The 12,524-nt window shown below is 40.3% G+C and overlaps 1 protein-coding gene across 7 annotated transcripts in view; it reads right to left on the reverse strand.

The window, feature by feature from the left end:
* Window positions 1-1,204: 1,204 nt before the first annotated feature.
* syt14a (synaptotagmin XIVa) overlaps window positions 1,205-12,524 on the reverse strand; it is a 42,136-nt gene continuing 30,816 nt past the window's right edge. For 4 of the 7 annotated variants that reach the window (XM_086094325.1, XM_086094323.1, XM_086094327.1 and 1 more), the window contains 2 exons: window positions 9,279-9,356; window positions 1,205-2,269 (listed from right to left, as the gene is read on the reverse strand). In XM_086094325.1, coding sequence (XP_085950451.1) covers window positions 1,956-2,269; window positions 9,279-9,356 — 392 coding nt within the window. In that variant the 3' untranslated portion in view covers window positions 1,205-1,955. Of the gene's footprint in view, window positions 2,270-9,278; window positions 9,357-11,283; window positions 12,383-12,524 lie in introns of those variants that run through there. The other 3 variants (XM_086094324.1, XM_086094326.1, XM_086094329.1) reach the window with 3 other exon arrangements.

The following is a 12,524-nucleotide window of genomic DNA, read 5'->3' on the forward strand; positions in this document are numbered from 1 at the left end:
GTATATAGTTGATGGATGGGAACACTAGATGTGAAAGCAAGAGCAACGTCGTCAAAATTACAGCCAATGGAGCAGTGACTTTGAAATCGCTGTAGATTGTTAAATTCTCCCAAATTCTCAACCGTTTTTCATTTTTGTTGTTAGATGACACGAGATGACACAAACAATTATGCCGCGTTTTACAAAACAACAAAAATCAGTGGTTTAAAAATTCAGTTTGAAGCATAGCCATGTTTATAATAACCAATCCGTTTGTAAATCTGTTAAGAATTTAATGAGTTACAAGTATTTGAGTGGGTAAATCATCCACCTTATCACCGACTACAGCACAGCACACCAGAGCAGTTCCCTAGCTGACCAGCGGCGATGTTGCCAACTCCACCTTGAGCCATCTATATTAACATCTATGGTTAAAGCCTTTGGTTGTAGCTAATTACATGTTTTTGCACTAATGTTACTTCTTGTGTTCTCCTGTTGTGTAATAGTAGTTGTGTGCGTGTTTTACTTATACTTCTTGTGCATAATTTTGTTGCACCGTTCATTCATTTGGTACTCAGTTTAATGACTAACCTGATTATGATCATGCCTTAATAAGGTGTGGGAATGCTATTTGCTACTTTTGGCTCTGAATAATTTTATACACATTGGCTTCACACATGCTGGATACATGAATCTGTCATTGTTTTTCCAAAACAATTTGGATTAATTTGATATTTTACCAAACTCAAATTCTTAATTGGCTCGTATGCAGCACGTGAAGTTCATTGGCCTGTTTGTTAAATGCAATTCAAATGGATGGAAATGTTATATCGTCACACTCTTGAGATAATTGCCTAAGTTGTTTATTGTGTGCAAAAAAATAAAAAAAATTGCCTAAATCATCTCCTCATGATGCAAATGGTTATTTTTTTAGTAATTACTGAAATATCTAGAAAAATGACATAGGCGATTATTTTAAGAATTCGTCAATATGCAATTGAAATACGTACATCTTTCTGTGAGTGTGTATGACGTGTACTATACATCTAAACTCATTCAACCCCAAAACCGTATAAATACGTTTTTAATACTTTGTCTTGTACTCCCAAAAACATATTTATACGTTGTTGTTTTTTTTAACAGGGGTGCCCAAGTTCGGTCCTTGAGAGCCCCCTTTCCGGCCTGTTTTCCATGTTTCTCTCCACTAACACTGAATCATGATCAGGATCGTTATCAGGCTTCGGCAAAGCTTGCTGATTAGCTGATCATTACATTCAGCTGCGCTGAAGGAGGGAGACATGGAAAACAGGCTGGATAGGGGCTCTCGAGGACCGGACTTGGGCAACACTGTGCTAGAGCATACAAAAGGCTTTGACGTAGCCTCTGACCTGAAGAAGTCTTTTAAAGCAATGGTAGTCATTACAAAAAATGGCTAGCAGGAGGCAGTAGAGTATAAGAGATCATCCAGGTTTGTGAATATTGATAAAACATAGCTATATTCAAATGCTAATTGATGCAAAACGCAGATAGAAATTTACTTTTTTTTTCCCGATGAAAGAAGAGACTAATCTTTCTTTTGGTAGGTTCCATGTTTTGATAGCAATAGAAAACAAAATTATGTGGGCCTTGTAAAGTGAAGGGGGTTGCTTCAGTGAAAATGGCTGGGAGGGAATGAGTTAAAATGTTCCATAAGATATTGCTTAGGAAATCGTGATCAGACATGGTGGAGGGTTTTGCGTTCAACCTGGGAGGTTCCATTGTAGTTTTTCAAATTATGGAAAGGCTTTGTACGTACAGTATATGATTTCTCTGGACACAACATATTATATTTCCGTGTTTCTTAATTTAACTTGAATAAAAAAAAAACAACTTGTGGTTCCTTCAGATTTATCACCAACACCTTGAAAAGGATCCCATCTTTCACCATTTTTTTTCTACTCATCTCTGATGACGAGACTGTTAAGTTTGTGGTGCGGTTAGGACTCTAAGAGACTGTGCCAGCGGCAGACCTGCTGTCCTCGGGACTCTTTCATCAGAGTCCAATGAGTGAGCTCTTCCTCCCCAGAGCTGTTGAGCCCGAGAGAGATCCAGCCAATCATCTCCTTGCGTTTCATGCTGCGCTTGTTATAGACGGAGAGGATGAGCGTTACATCCGACAGCTGGAAAAGGGCGACCTGGAAGACAAACGTCTCTTTGTAGGTCGGGTTGGGTTGGCCTCGACAGATGGATGTTTTACACTTGGACATCTCGTGGCCCATGGAGTTGAGTAAGGTCAGCTTCACGTATGTGTCTGAACAAAGAACAGATAAACAAAGACATGTACAATTAGTGGCAGCACTCATTTGTCTCGATAGACAGTCACTCGTTCATTCATTTTCGGAGCCACTTATTCTCACATTTAATGATAATTAATCTGACTAAAGAAATTGGTCATTTGTGCAAAACCATTAAGTCCGTCAATTGTCTGAATGAATTAAAAAAATAGGCACATGATTCCCTCAAATCATTTGCTTCCAGTAATACCACAACACTTTCTATCTGAGATGACGACTGCATAGGATGTTTTTCTGCTGCTCGAACGCAAAGTGTTCCTCATAACAAAGACAAGAGCTCAAAGGGCACAAGAAGCCTTTCGCTGGGCTTGTTGCTATGCAACTGTCTAACCTGAACATACTTTTAATGATAAAATGGGCCACCAGCATGTCTGCCTCGTGAGGTAATGGAAGAGGATATTCTTCTCGTGAATAAAAAAATATATTGACAAAAAAAAGACAAAAGTGGTGTCAGTCCTCTGAAATCGTCCTCGCATCAGTGGCCATGCAAACAGGTCATGTGGACAAGAAAAAAGTTATTTGATGTTTTTATATATTCAAATGGTTTGTGATGTCTGAACTTCTATCATTGCCACCATTTTTTTTCTTTTCCAACAATGCCACCAAATGCAATAAATACATTACTGTGCAAGTCTTGGGTCAACACTTGTTTTTTTGTTGAACTTTTTCACATCAACTATTTTGGTACAAAAACTGTAAAGAATGACAGCAATCTAGTTAGCAGAATTATATAAAAGGTGCGTCCGAAAAGTAACAGTACTTACTACTGGGTGTGCTGTATGGGCTATTGGCAAAAGAGAGATTGGTAAATTTTGTTATAATTTAACTCATTCAAACCAAAAAAACGTGTAAATACGTTTTTAATAATTTGTCCTTCACTCCCAAAAACGTTTTTATACTTTTTTAAAATTTGTTTTTATGCAAGAGCATACAGAAGGCTTTGACGCTTCTGACATGAAGAGGTGGCTTAAATCAATGGTAGTTATTACAAAAACGGCCAGCAAGTGGCAGCAGAGCATAAGAGAATAGCTAGGGCCATGTTGTATCAAGCTAATTTGGTCAGTGTTTTCACCAGGAATGTGAATATCGATGAAACGTAGCTATATTCTAATGCTAATTGCTGCTAAACGGAAACATATACAAATATACTTTTTCCTGATGAAAGAAGAAACTCTAATCTTTGTTTTGGTAGGTTCCATTTTTTTATAGCAATAGAACACAATATTTTATTGGCCTTGCAAAATCAGTCAAAATCCAGTAAAACAGCCGGGAGCGAAGGGGGTTGCTACAGTGAAAATGGCTGGGAGTGAATGAGTTAACATGATATCTTGGGAGTGTGTATTTCTTTTACATGCTTTTTTTACAACTCATCTTTTTTACGTTCTTTGTTGTTACAACTTTCTTTCAGGTTTCCGGTGGCTGTGTATATGCTTATTTTAACTTCAGTTATTTATTAAGTCGTTTACAGTTGCAGCCAGACCTATGTGACAAGTGTACGGTATCACACAAGCACTTATTGGGGGATTTACAATAGCCTAGCAATTAATTAGCATGGGCTTCGTTGTTTTTTCTACTTGCCCTCCCTTTGTGACAATGATACTTATGTGAGATGTGAAGCTTTTTCGCTCCCATTGAGGCAATAATTAATGACTAATGTGCTGTTAATGACCTGATGCATTGCAAACTTTTGCCTCTGCATCATGTTTAGCCAAGTTAGCTTTGCAGCCATTAACTCGTAGGTTAGTAGAGACTTCGCAGGATCATATTCAACAAATAATTTATATTTACATTTTTTGAATTTGAATTATGAAAATATTTTCATCTCATCCTTGCTGATGTCAATGTTTGTGTAGCACTTAAGTGATTATAGCACGTTACTTTCATTAATAAGAAATCATTTAACCACTTAATGCCTCTGCAAAAATTGTATTTGGAATTTAAGGTTTGGGGAGTTTTTATTATGTCCTTGATATTTAAGAAGAATTGATGTTCCATAATTAATCAATTTGGGATTGAATTGATGTGAATCGAATTGAATCGGAAAATATCCAAATTGAATTGAACTGAACTCTTGCGAATCGAAATTGAATCGAATGAGAAAATTACAATTGATACCCAGCTCTCAGTCACATCAACATTCATTACTGCGGTTGAACGGTAGGGTCCAAATCTCTACCTTTGGACAAATTCTTACTTTATATTGAATATACCATCTGTACCGCGCACCCCTACCTCAAATTATAACTGTATTGACCATAGGGTGGGACGATACGGGTAACTCACGATTCAATACTGTGACGATATGTGGCTCTTGATAACGATAATATCACGATACACAAATTTTCTCAACGATATATCACGATATTCAGCATGTGAGTGACAGTGAAAACTTACCCACTGTTCTTCTTTGCCAATAGAGTTTCAACACCAGTTCTTTTCCACTGCTTCTGCCTACTTTACCACCATTTAGGGCAGGGATGGCGAGATCCGGTCCTCGAGGGCCGGAGTCCTGCAGGTTTTTTATTTCCCTTCTTCAACACAGCTGATTCATGATCAGCTCATCAGCAAGCTCTGCATAAGCCTGATAACAATCCTGTTCATTGGAATCAGCTGCAGTTCGAGTAGGGAAACCTCTAAAACCTGCAGGACTCCAGCCCTCGAGGACCGCAGTTTGCCATCCCTGATTTAGGGGATTAGCTATGATTTGACGGCATAATTAACTAGCAGTTCTTAGCGTCCGACGCGGGGGTTTTCATTTTCTTGGGGTGGTGGCCAGTTTACTTGGGTGGCCCGCCCAAGTATTAACGTGGTGTAGGAAACACTGAGGGGGTCAAGGAGATGGAAGCAGGACCTAAATGACCAACTGCTGTGCGTTCCGTGTGACCCAAAGCACTTCAGGTGCTTTGCCCCACTGCATGGGGATATTTGCTCACAAAACATACCTGTAGGAAATGCCTTTATAGCGCATTGCAGTTTCATGTAACATGTTGCATTACATAGTTGCTGAGAAACGTAATCTTTCTACTTTTGTTATGTATTACTCCAAACATATTATTGAGGTGATCTGAAGGTAGGGTACTATTCAGCGAATCAATCGCCAATTTGACAATAATGTTACACGTCAACCAACATAATGTGGAAGCTTTTGTCTATTTAAAAAGTGACAGTGACTAGAAAACAGTTTCTGTCGGGTTGATCCCATGTCCTCTCTCTCCATTAGGCTCAACGCACAACTGCTAGCTAGGTTACCTCGCTTAGCCTGTGTCTGCTCCATTGGTTTAAATATATTGACATGTGTTCAAGAAATTTATAATAGTAATTCATCTTATATGACTGTATCTTCATTTTCGTTTTCAACCGCATTTACTTTTTTCGTCTTGGGTGAACTTGTTGGTTTTGCAATGGTATTTTTTGCCTATAAATTCCATTAGGTCAGTTAAACATGGCACAATGTGCATCTGTTGTCTTATCACTTAAGGCTTAAAGCTTTTTAGACAATGTCTGAATTATTGAACAGTTAAAAACAGTTTTTGAACATAGTAATTGAATAGATTTTTTTCAAATGGGATTTTCAGGTTTTGGTTCACATTAATGGCCGCCTGCCATTGTGGGGACAACAGTTCAAGCCCATCCACTCCCAACATCTCACTGCTGTAGTGCCCTTGAGACACCGAAAACTCGAACTGTTCCCATGTCACTTAAATGCCCCCTGCTCCAGTGTGTGCCGCTAAGAGTGTGTGTTTGCTGTGTCCACAATTGTAATGGGACAAATGCAGAGGCCAAATTTGGTTTGTATACATGAAAAATAAAGACAATGCTTCTAATGGTCGTGATTTATCTTAGTCTCATTTTTTGTATGACCTGGCATTTGAACAGGGGTGTGTAGATGTTTTATATCCACTGTGCAGTGAAGCCACCCATTTGAATGAAGGCAAGCGAGGCAGGAATGAAAGTCAACAAGATAATCACAATGGCTGTGCGAGTGTTTCGCCCCTCATTTACAACTTCACAATAATACTGTGTATTGCACTCCTCGTCTAGGAGGGAGTCAACGGAATGAATTGCTCAGGCTCACGCTGTCGAGTGCCAGCTGCCTTCCAATGCCTAGTTCGCAATCACAGCCTTGAAATATATATTCAGTTGCTCTCTTTGACATAAAAGCACTGTGGGAAGAAAATAGCCTTGATTTCTTTTTTGATGGATGCTGAATGGGCTCTGAAGAGCTGTGGATGTCTTAAGTGGTCACTAACGGCGATGCAAGGCACTTTGGTATTGTTGCTGAATGAGAGGGGCTGCAACTGATGATTAACTTGACGTGCAGTCTTGCTACTGTTGGAATTATAAAAAATAAAAATAAAAGTGAGCTTTGAAATTGCTTTGCAACATTCACCAGGCTGCTTCGTCTTTTGTAAGACACACAAAGGCAATCAAGACATACATAAAGATTTTGCACAAAGATATTTGATGTGTATCGGATATTTCCTAGATTTAAAAAGACGACTACACAATATTCTAAAGATGCCATTCAGGAACATAAAACCAGTACAATGCCAATGCTTCTCAACTGTCACATTCAGTGAACTATATCAGTTCATGATTGCTGAACAGTAGTGGTGCAACGGATCACAAAAGTCACGGTTCGGATCAGTCAGTGAGTCACGGATTGCATAGTTTTTCAGATCAGCAAAACATAAATAAATAAATGAATGAATAAATAAATAAATAATACTCTGTCTTCATTTATTTTGTACAACACTTATTCCAAAAAAAACGAAAAAAGATTTAAAAAAATGTCTAATATAGCTCTTCAGGAATTAGGAACACAACTTTAAGTGCAACATGAGGCAGAAACATTCTTATTTTATACATGGTCCATGTGTAAAATAACAAAGTATTAATGGCTTAAAGTTGTGTTCCTAAAATCTAAACGACTATGTTTGACATTTTGAGTTGAATTTTTTTAATGGGCGAAAGAGTTTTATGAACAAAATGAAGAAGTTCTATTTATCTTTTTGTTTTTTTATAATAATGAAAATACCTTAAAGTGCAATTTGAGGCACATTCCCTTCCTTTAAATATGGAGAGTGAATTACAAAATAGCCTTGGTCCAGAATATTGAAAAATAATTTAAGCCAGGTACCAGCTGTCAGACTCATGCTGCCTTCCTGTGGTATCGAAATTATGGTAAATACCACATGTTGTTTTCCATGGCCTCACCATGGACATCGGGGACAGTGCCTCTGAATTGGCAGACCGGGGTGGTGGTCCCCCTTTTTAAGAAAGTGGACCGGAGAGTGTGCTCCAACTATAGAGGGATCACACTCCTCAGCCTCCCTGGTAAGGTTTATTCAGGGGTGCTGGAGAGGAGGGTCTGTCGGGAAGTCGAATCTTGGATTCAGGAGGAGCAGTGTGGTTTTCGTCCCGGCCGTGGAACAGTGGGCCAGCTCTACACCCTCAGCAGGATCCTTGGGGGTGCGTGGGAGTTCGCCCAACCAGTCTTCATGTGTTTTGTAGATTTGGAGAAGGCGTTCGACCGTGTCCCTCGGGGAGTCCTGTGGGGGGTGCTTCGGGAGTACGGGGTACCGAGCCCCCTGATACGGGCTGTTCGGTCTGTGTCAGAGTTTGGTCTGCATTGCAGACCAAACTCTGACACTCTGACAGACTAACTCTGCATTGCAGTAAGTCGAATCAGCACCTCCAAATCTGAGACCATGGTCCTCAATCGGAAAAGGGTGGCGTGCCCTCTCCGGATCGGAGATGAGATCCTGCCCCAAGTGGAGGAGTTCAAGTATCTTGGGGTCTTGTTCACGTGTGAGGGCAGGATGGAGCGGAAAATCGACAGGCGGATCGGTGCAGTGTCTGTAGTGATGCGGACTCGGTCCGTTGTGGTGAAGAAGGAGCTGAGCCAAAAGGTTGAGCCGCAACTCCTCCACGTTGAGAAGAGCCAGTTGAGGTGGCTCGGGCATCTGGTTCGGATGCCTCCTGGACGCCTCCCCGGAGAGGTGTTCTGGGCATGTCCCACCGACGGGAGGCCCTGGTGATCACCCAGGACATGCTGGAGAGACTATGTCTCTCGGCTGGCCCGGGAACGCCTTGGTATCCCGCCAGAGGAGCTGGTTGAAGTGGCTGGGGAGAAGGAAGTCAAAGAGTTTCCCTTCTGAAGCTACCCGACGGTAGTAAATGGATTGATGGACCACATATCGACTAAAAAATTGCACGTAAATGCCCCCTCATGACGAATTTTCCACTGGACAACTGGGAATTTATTTTGATACCCGAGTTTCCTACGATAAAACTACGATAAAGAAAGCCTAAACGTCTAAAAGGGAATTCAAGCTAGCCATCACGCCACAACGGGGGACAACTTCAAAGTAAAAGTCAACTAAGGCTGTTTGCATTGCAGCCAATGTATTATTTGGTAAAGATTATTTTGAAGTTAGCCTAGGGCGACGTGTTTTTTCCCCCCAACACATGAACACCAAACAAAAAACGCTAGGGGGATAACTATAAAGGGGCCTAATCCGAACTGACCACGGACAAATGATGATCCATTGCACCACTACTGAACAGAATGAATATCAGTGCTCTACATAAACACTACAGTCTTATTTAAGTTTTGTGCGCTCTATGTACAAAATGAAAAGTAATACATTTGCAGCCAAGCCATGCTAAATTACACAGTTAAGCCAATCATCAAGTAAACTGGATTAGACTAGAGTGAAAAGTGAAAGCAATGAAGGATTTTAGGCATGATGAGGACACATGGGAGCAATACCAAAAATCGGTGAAGGAGGTGGGTACATGCAAGGAAGCATTCATCTTTAAAATGAGCTCGTCTTCATGGATGAGAGGGTAAAATTTGATTGAAATCATTCTGGATCCAACTCAACATTTGATCAACTACATCCATGAAGGCGTATGAAAACATTGAAACGTGTGCAATTTTAAGCAGGGATAGACACTCACCTCTGATAATATAAACCTGTCCACCTATCAAGTGTTTTAGACAACAGAACAGCCCGTCTGACAACAAGGGTTGGGCAGCAGTAAGAAAAACAGCGAACCAAGGTGTCAAATAGGTGGTACAGGGTGACAACATTTTAAGTAAAAACAGAAAATGCAAGGGAAGAAAAACAGGGTCAAAAATTGCACATGACACCAGGTTCATAAGAGGACATTTCAGTTCCAACATGCTGATACCTTAAAACTGACTGCAGAGGCCAGCAAAAAAAAAAAAAAAAAATACAATATAATAATAAACTTTAATTGTATATCACCTTTAAAAACAAGCGTGTACAAGGTGCTTTGACAAACCAACTACAATAAAAAAAAAAAATTCCAGACCATGAAATGCAAATAACCATAGAAACAAAATAGGCATACTGTATACCGTACATACATACTTTCATACACACACACACAAACACGTAAGATGGAGGGAAAACCCAAGGCAAGGATAACCTGAGGCAATACAGGAATCCCACAACCAAACTTAGACCAGGAGAGGGGGGACAGTGTAAAACAATTTAAAACAGATGTCCCAAAATAAACCTCTATAAAATTATTTCAAATAATAGTACTAAAATAAAATTAAAAAAACAATAAGAAAAACATAATTCAGAAACATCGGGAGAAGACACCAACAATTAAAAGTCAATCTATAAAAGTGTGTCTTAATAAGAGACTTAAAAGATGCAACAGAGTTTGTACGTCCCCAATCCAGAGGCAGGTTATTCCAAAGTTGAGGCGCTCTGACAGAAAAAAAACTCTATCACCTTTAGTTATAAGCCTCGACTTTGGAACAACCAGGAGGCCTTCACTAGACAATACAAGGATCAAACCAGCCTGAAAACGTACCTCAAATATCTATAAAACCTGTTTTGAAGTCAAACAAATGTTTTGCTAGTCCATCTACTATCCTGTGCTCAGATTGCTACCAGACTTCCCTGTCGGACCACATTCACCAGCTACACTGGGTTGAATCACCGCAGTGGGCACTACTCTCAATGTGGAGAGTAGAAAACAGCAACTCTACTCTTAGATGATGAGCTCCACACTTCATCTCTTAGGGTGAGTCCAGCCACCTTACGAAGGAGACACATTTGGCTGCTTGTAGTCGTGATCTCGTCCTTTTTGTCCCTGCCCAAAGTTTGTGACTATATGAGGGTAAACACCACTCGCCATTGTGCCATCACAAGTCTGATAGAGCGATCACTATGGCATGGCGCAGATTCATCTAGGGCTGGGTTATAATTCAATCGTGATCAATATCAATAGAAATAATGTTCTGTAAAATGGTCACCAAAAAAAAAAATAAAGAATTAGATTTGTGCCACAATTACAAGCACGCAAGAGGAAACCTTGAGCACGAATGCAAGTTTCGTGCGCAGCAGAGCTGCCAATGCTTGTCTGTCACACACATTTCATGCATGTGGAGTATGCACACTGAACGGTAGTGTGGCTTAACTTTGTTCAAATAAATGACCCGTCACCTCAGTGCAACTCTTGTAATAAGATTGTACTTGTTTGCATAAAAACTAACTCCATTAAACACTTCTGGATTGATAGATAGTGTAGAGATTCAAGGACTTCCCTGTCTTTGACCGGTGTAATCGCGCTGAAGTTATATTCAGGTATAAAATTAGTGAAATCAGGTATAAACAAGTAAAATCATAAGTAGGCCTTGGACGGTGCAATGCAATGCAATGCATGCACTCCAATAGATTCATTCTCTTCACTGCATTATATGGACAATGAATAAAGGTTAACGTAGCTGTATTATTGATACTGCTTTGGGGTAGCATCTTCTACAAATAAGCATTTATGGCACTGACAGAGGAGCATGGATGCCAACAACAAAGCACATTACGATGTCTACAAAACAGTGTAAATTCCTTGAAAATTTGTTTTTCTACCAGTTGTTTTTTATTATTATATTTTCTCTGAATAGATTGTTTTATTGTATTTTATTTTTAACCCTTTAAATATTGTTTCTTATTTTTATTAGGTAAAATTGACTGATATGAAATACATTTATCATGATGCCCTTTTCAGCCATATCACCCAGCCCTAGAGCCATCTGATAATATCACACTCCATCTAACCCTCACTTGTGAACAAGAACACACCTGGGGCAGACTTCGTTCCCGTACAAGAGGACGTGATTCACTCTTTTCGTGACAGAGAGCCATGGATGTAGATTTTAACTGCTTTGAACTCAGCTGCTAATAATGGGCGCAGCGCAGATTGTTGAAAGTCACAGTTCGATAAAGCAATAAGAACTTGAAAATCTGCATATGGCCAATGTCTAAGCAACACAGCCAAATGCAAATAGCACTGCCTTTATTGTTAAATTGACCACGCCCACATTTCTGTTGAAGGAGAAACTTTCCAATTTTCCGGCGTGCTGACGATATTTCAATAGCAATACATTCAGTTGCTCTTGTTGGGACAGCGTGGCTCAGTGGTAGAGTAGTCGTCTCCTGGCCCTCAGAGCGTGGGTTTGATCCCAGGCCAGAGTGACAATGTCAAAGTATTCTTGAGCAAGATTCTGAAACGCCCAGTTGTTCCTGATGACATGTCATCAATAGTCAAAACGTAAAGAGCTTTGAGGGAGGAAAAGTGTCAGATTTGCATTCATTGGTGTTGACACCAAAAAAATTCTGGTGTTAGATTTAACTCTCTCAGTGTTAACACTGGTGATTTTGATGTATAGAGTTGAGGATTGCAACTTGGTGAAGCAGATAGAATGATAAAATACTGGACCCCCTTAACACCTTAGCTGCGCCTAATAATCCTTAAAAGTAATGAACAGAATGAGTGAAAAAGGGCAGCCTGGTTGCCATCCAACCCTCACTGGAGATGATTCCGTATTACCCCCGGCAATGCCAACCAAACTCTGACACCCGTCGCAAAGGTATTGAACAGCCCATCGTATTATGGTGTCCAGTATTCCATACACCCAGAGCACCCTCCACAGGACTTCCTGAGGGATGCGGTTGAACGTCTTCTCCATGTCCACAAAGCACATGTAGGCTGGTTTGGCGAACTCCCATGCACCTTCCAGAACCCTGCCAAGGGTGTAAAGCTGGTCAATTGCTCCACAGCCAGGACAAAAAACACACTTCCTCTCCTGAAACTGAAATTCCATTACACTGACCGACACTTCAGAGGTCCGGCATTCTGACAATCTGCCCATCCAGAGACACTTTC

The sequence above is a fragment of the Leptonotus elevatus genome, chromosome 14, assembly GCF_054856555.1.
Source record: "Leptonotus elevatus isolate MCC_2025b chromosome 14, RoL_Lele_1.0, whole genome shotgun sequence".
Taxonomy (NCBI): Eukaryota; Metazoa; Chordata; class Actinopteri; order Syngnathiformes; family Syngnathidae; genus Leptonotus; species Leptonotus elevatus.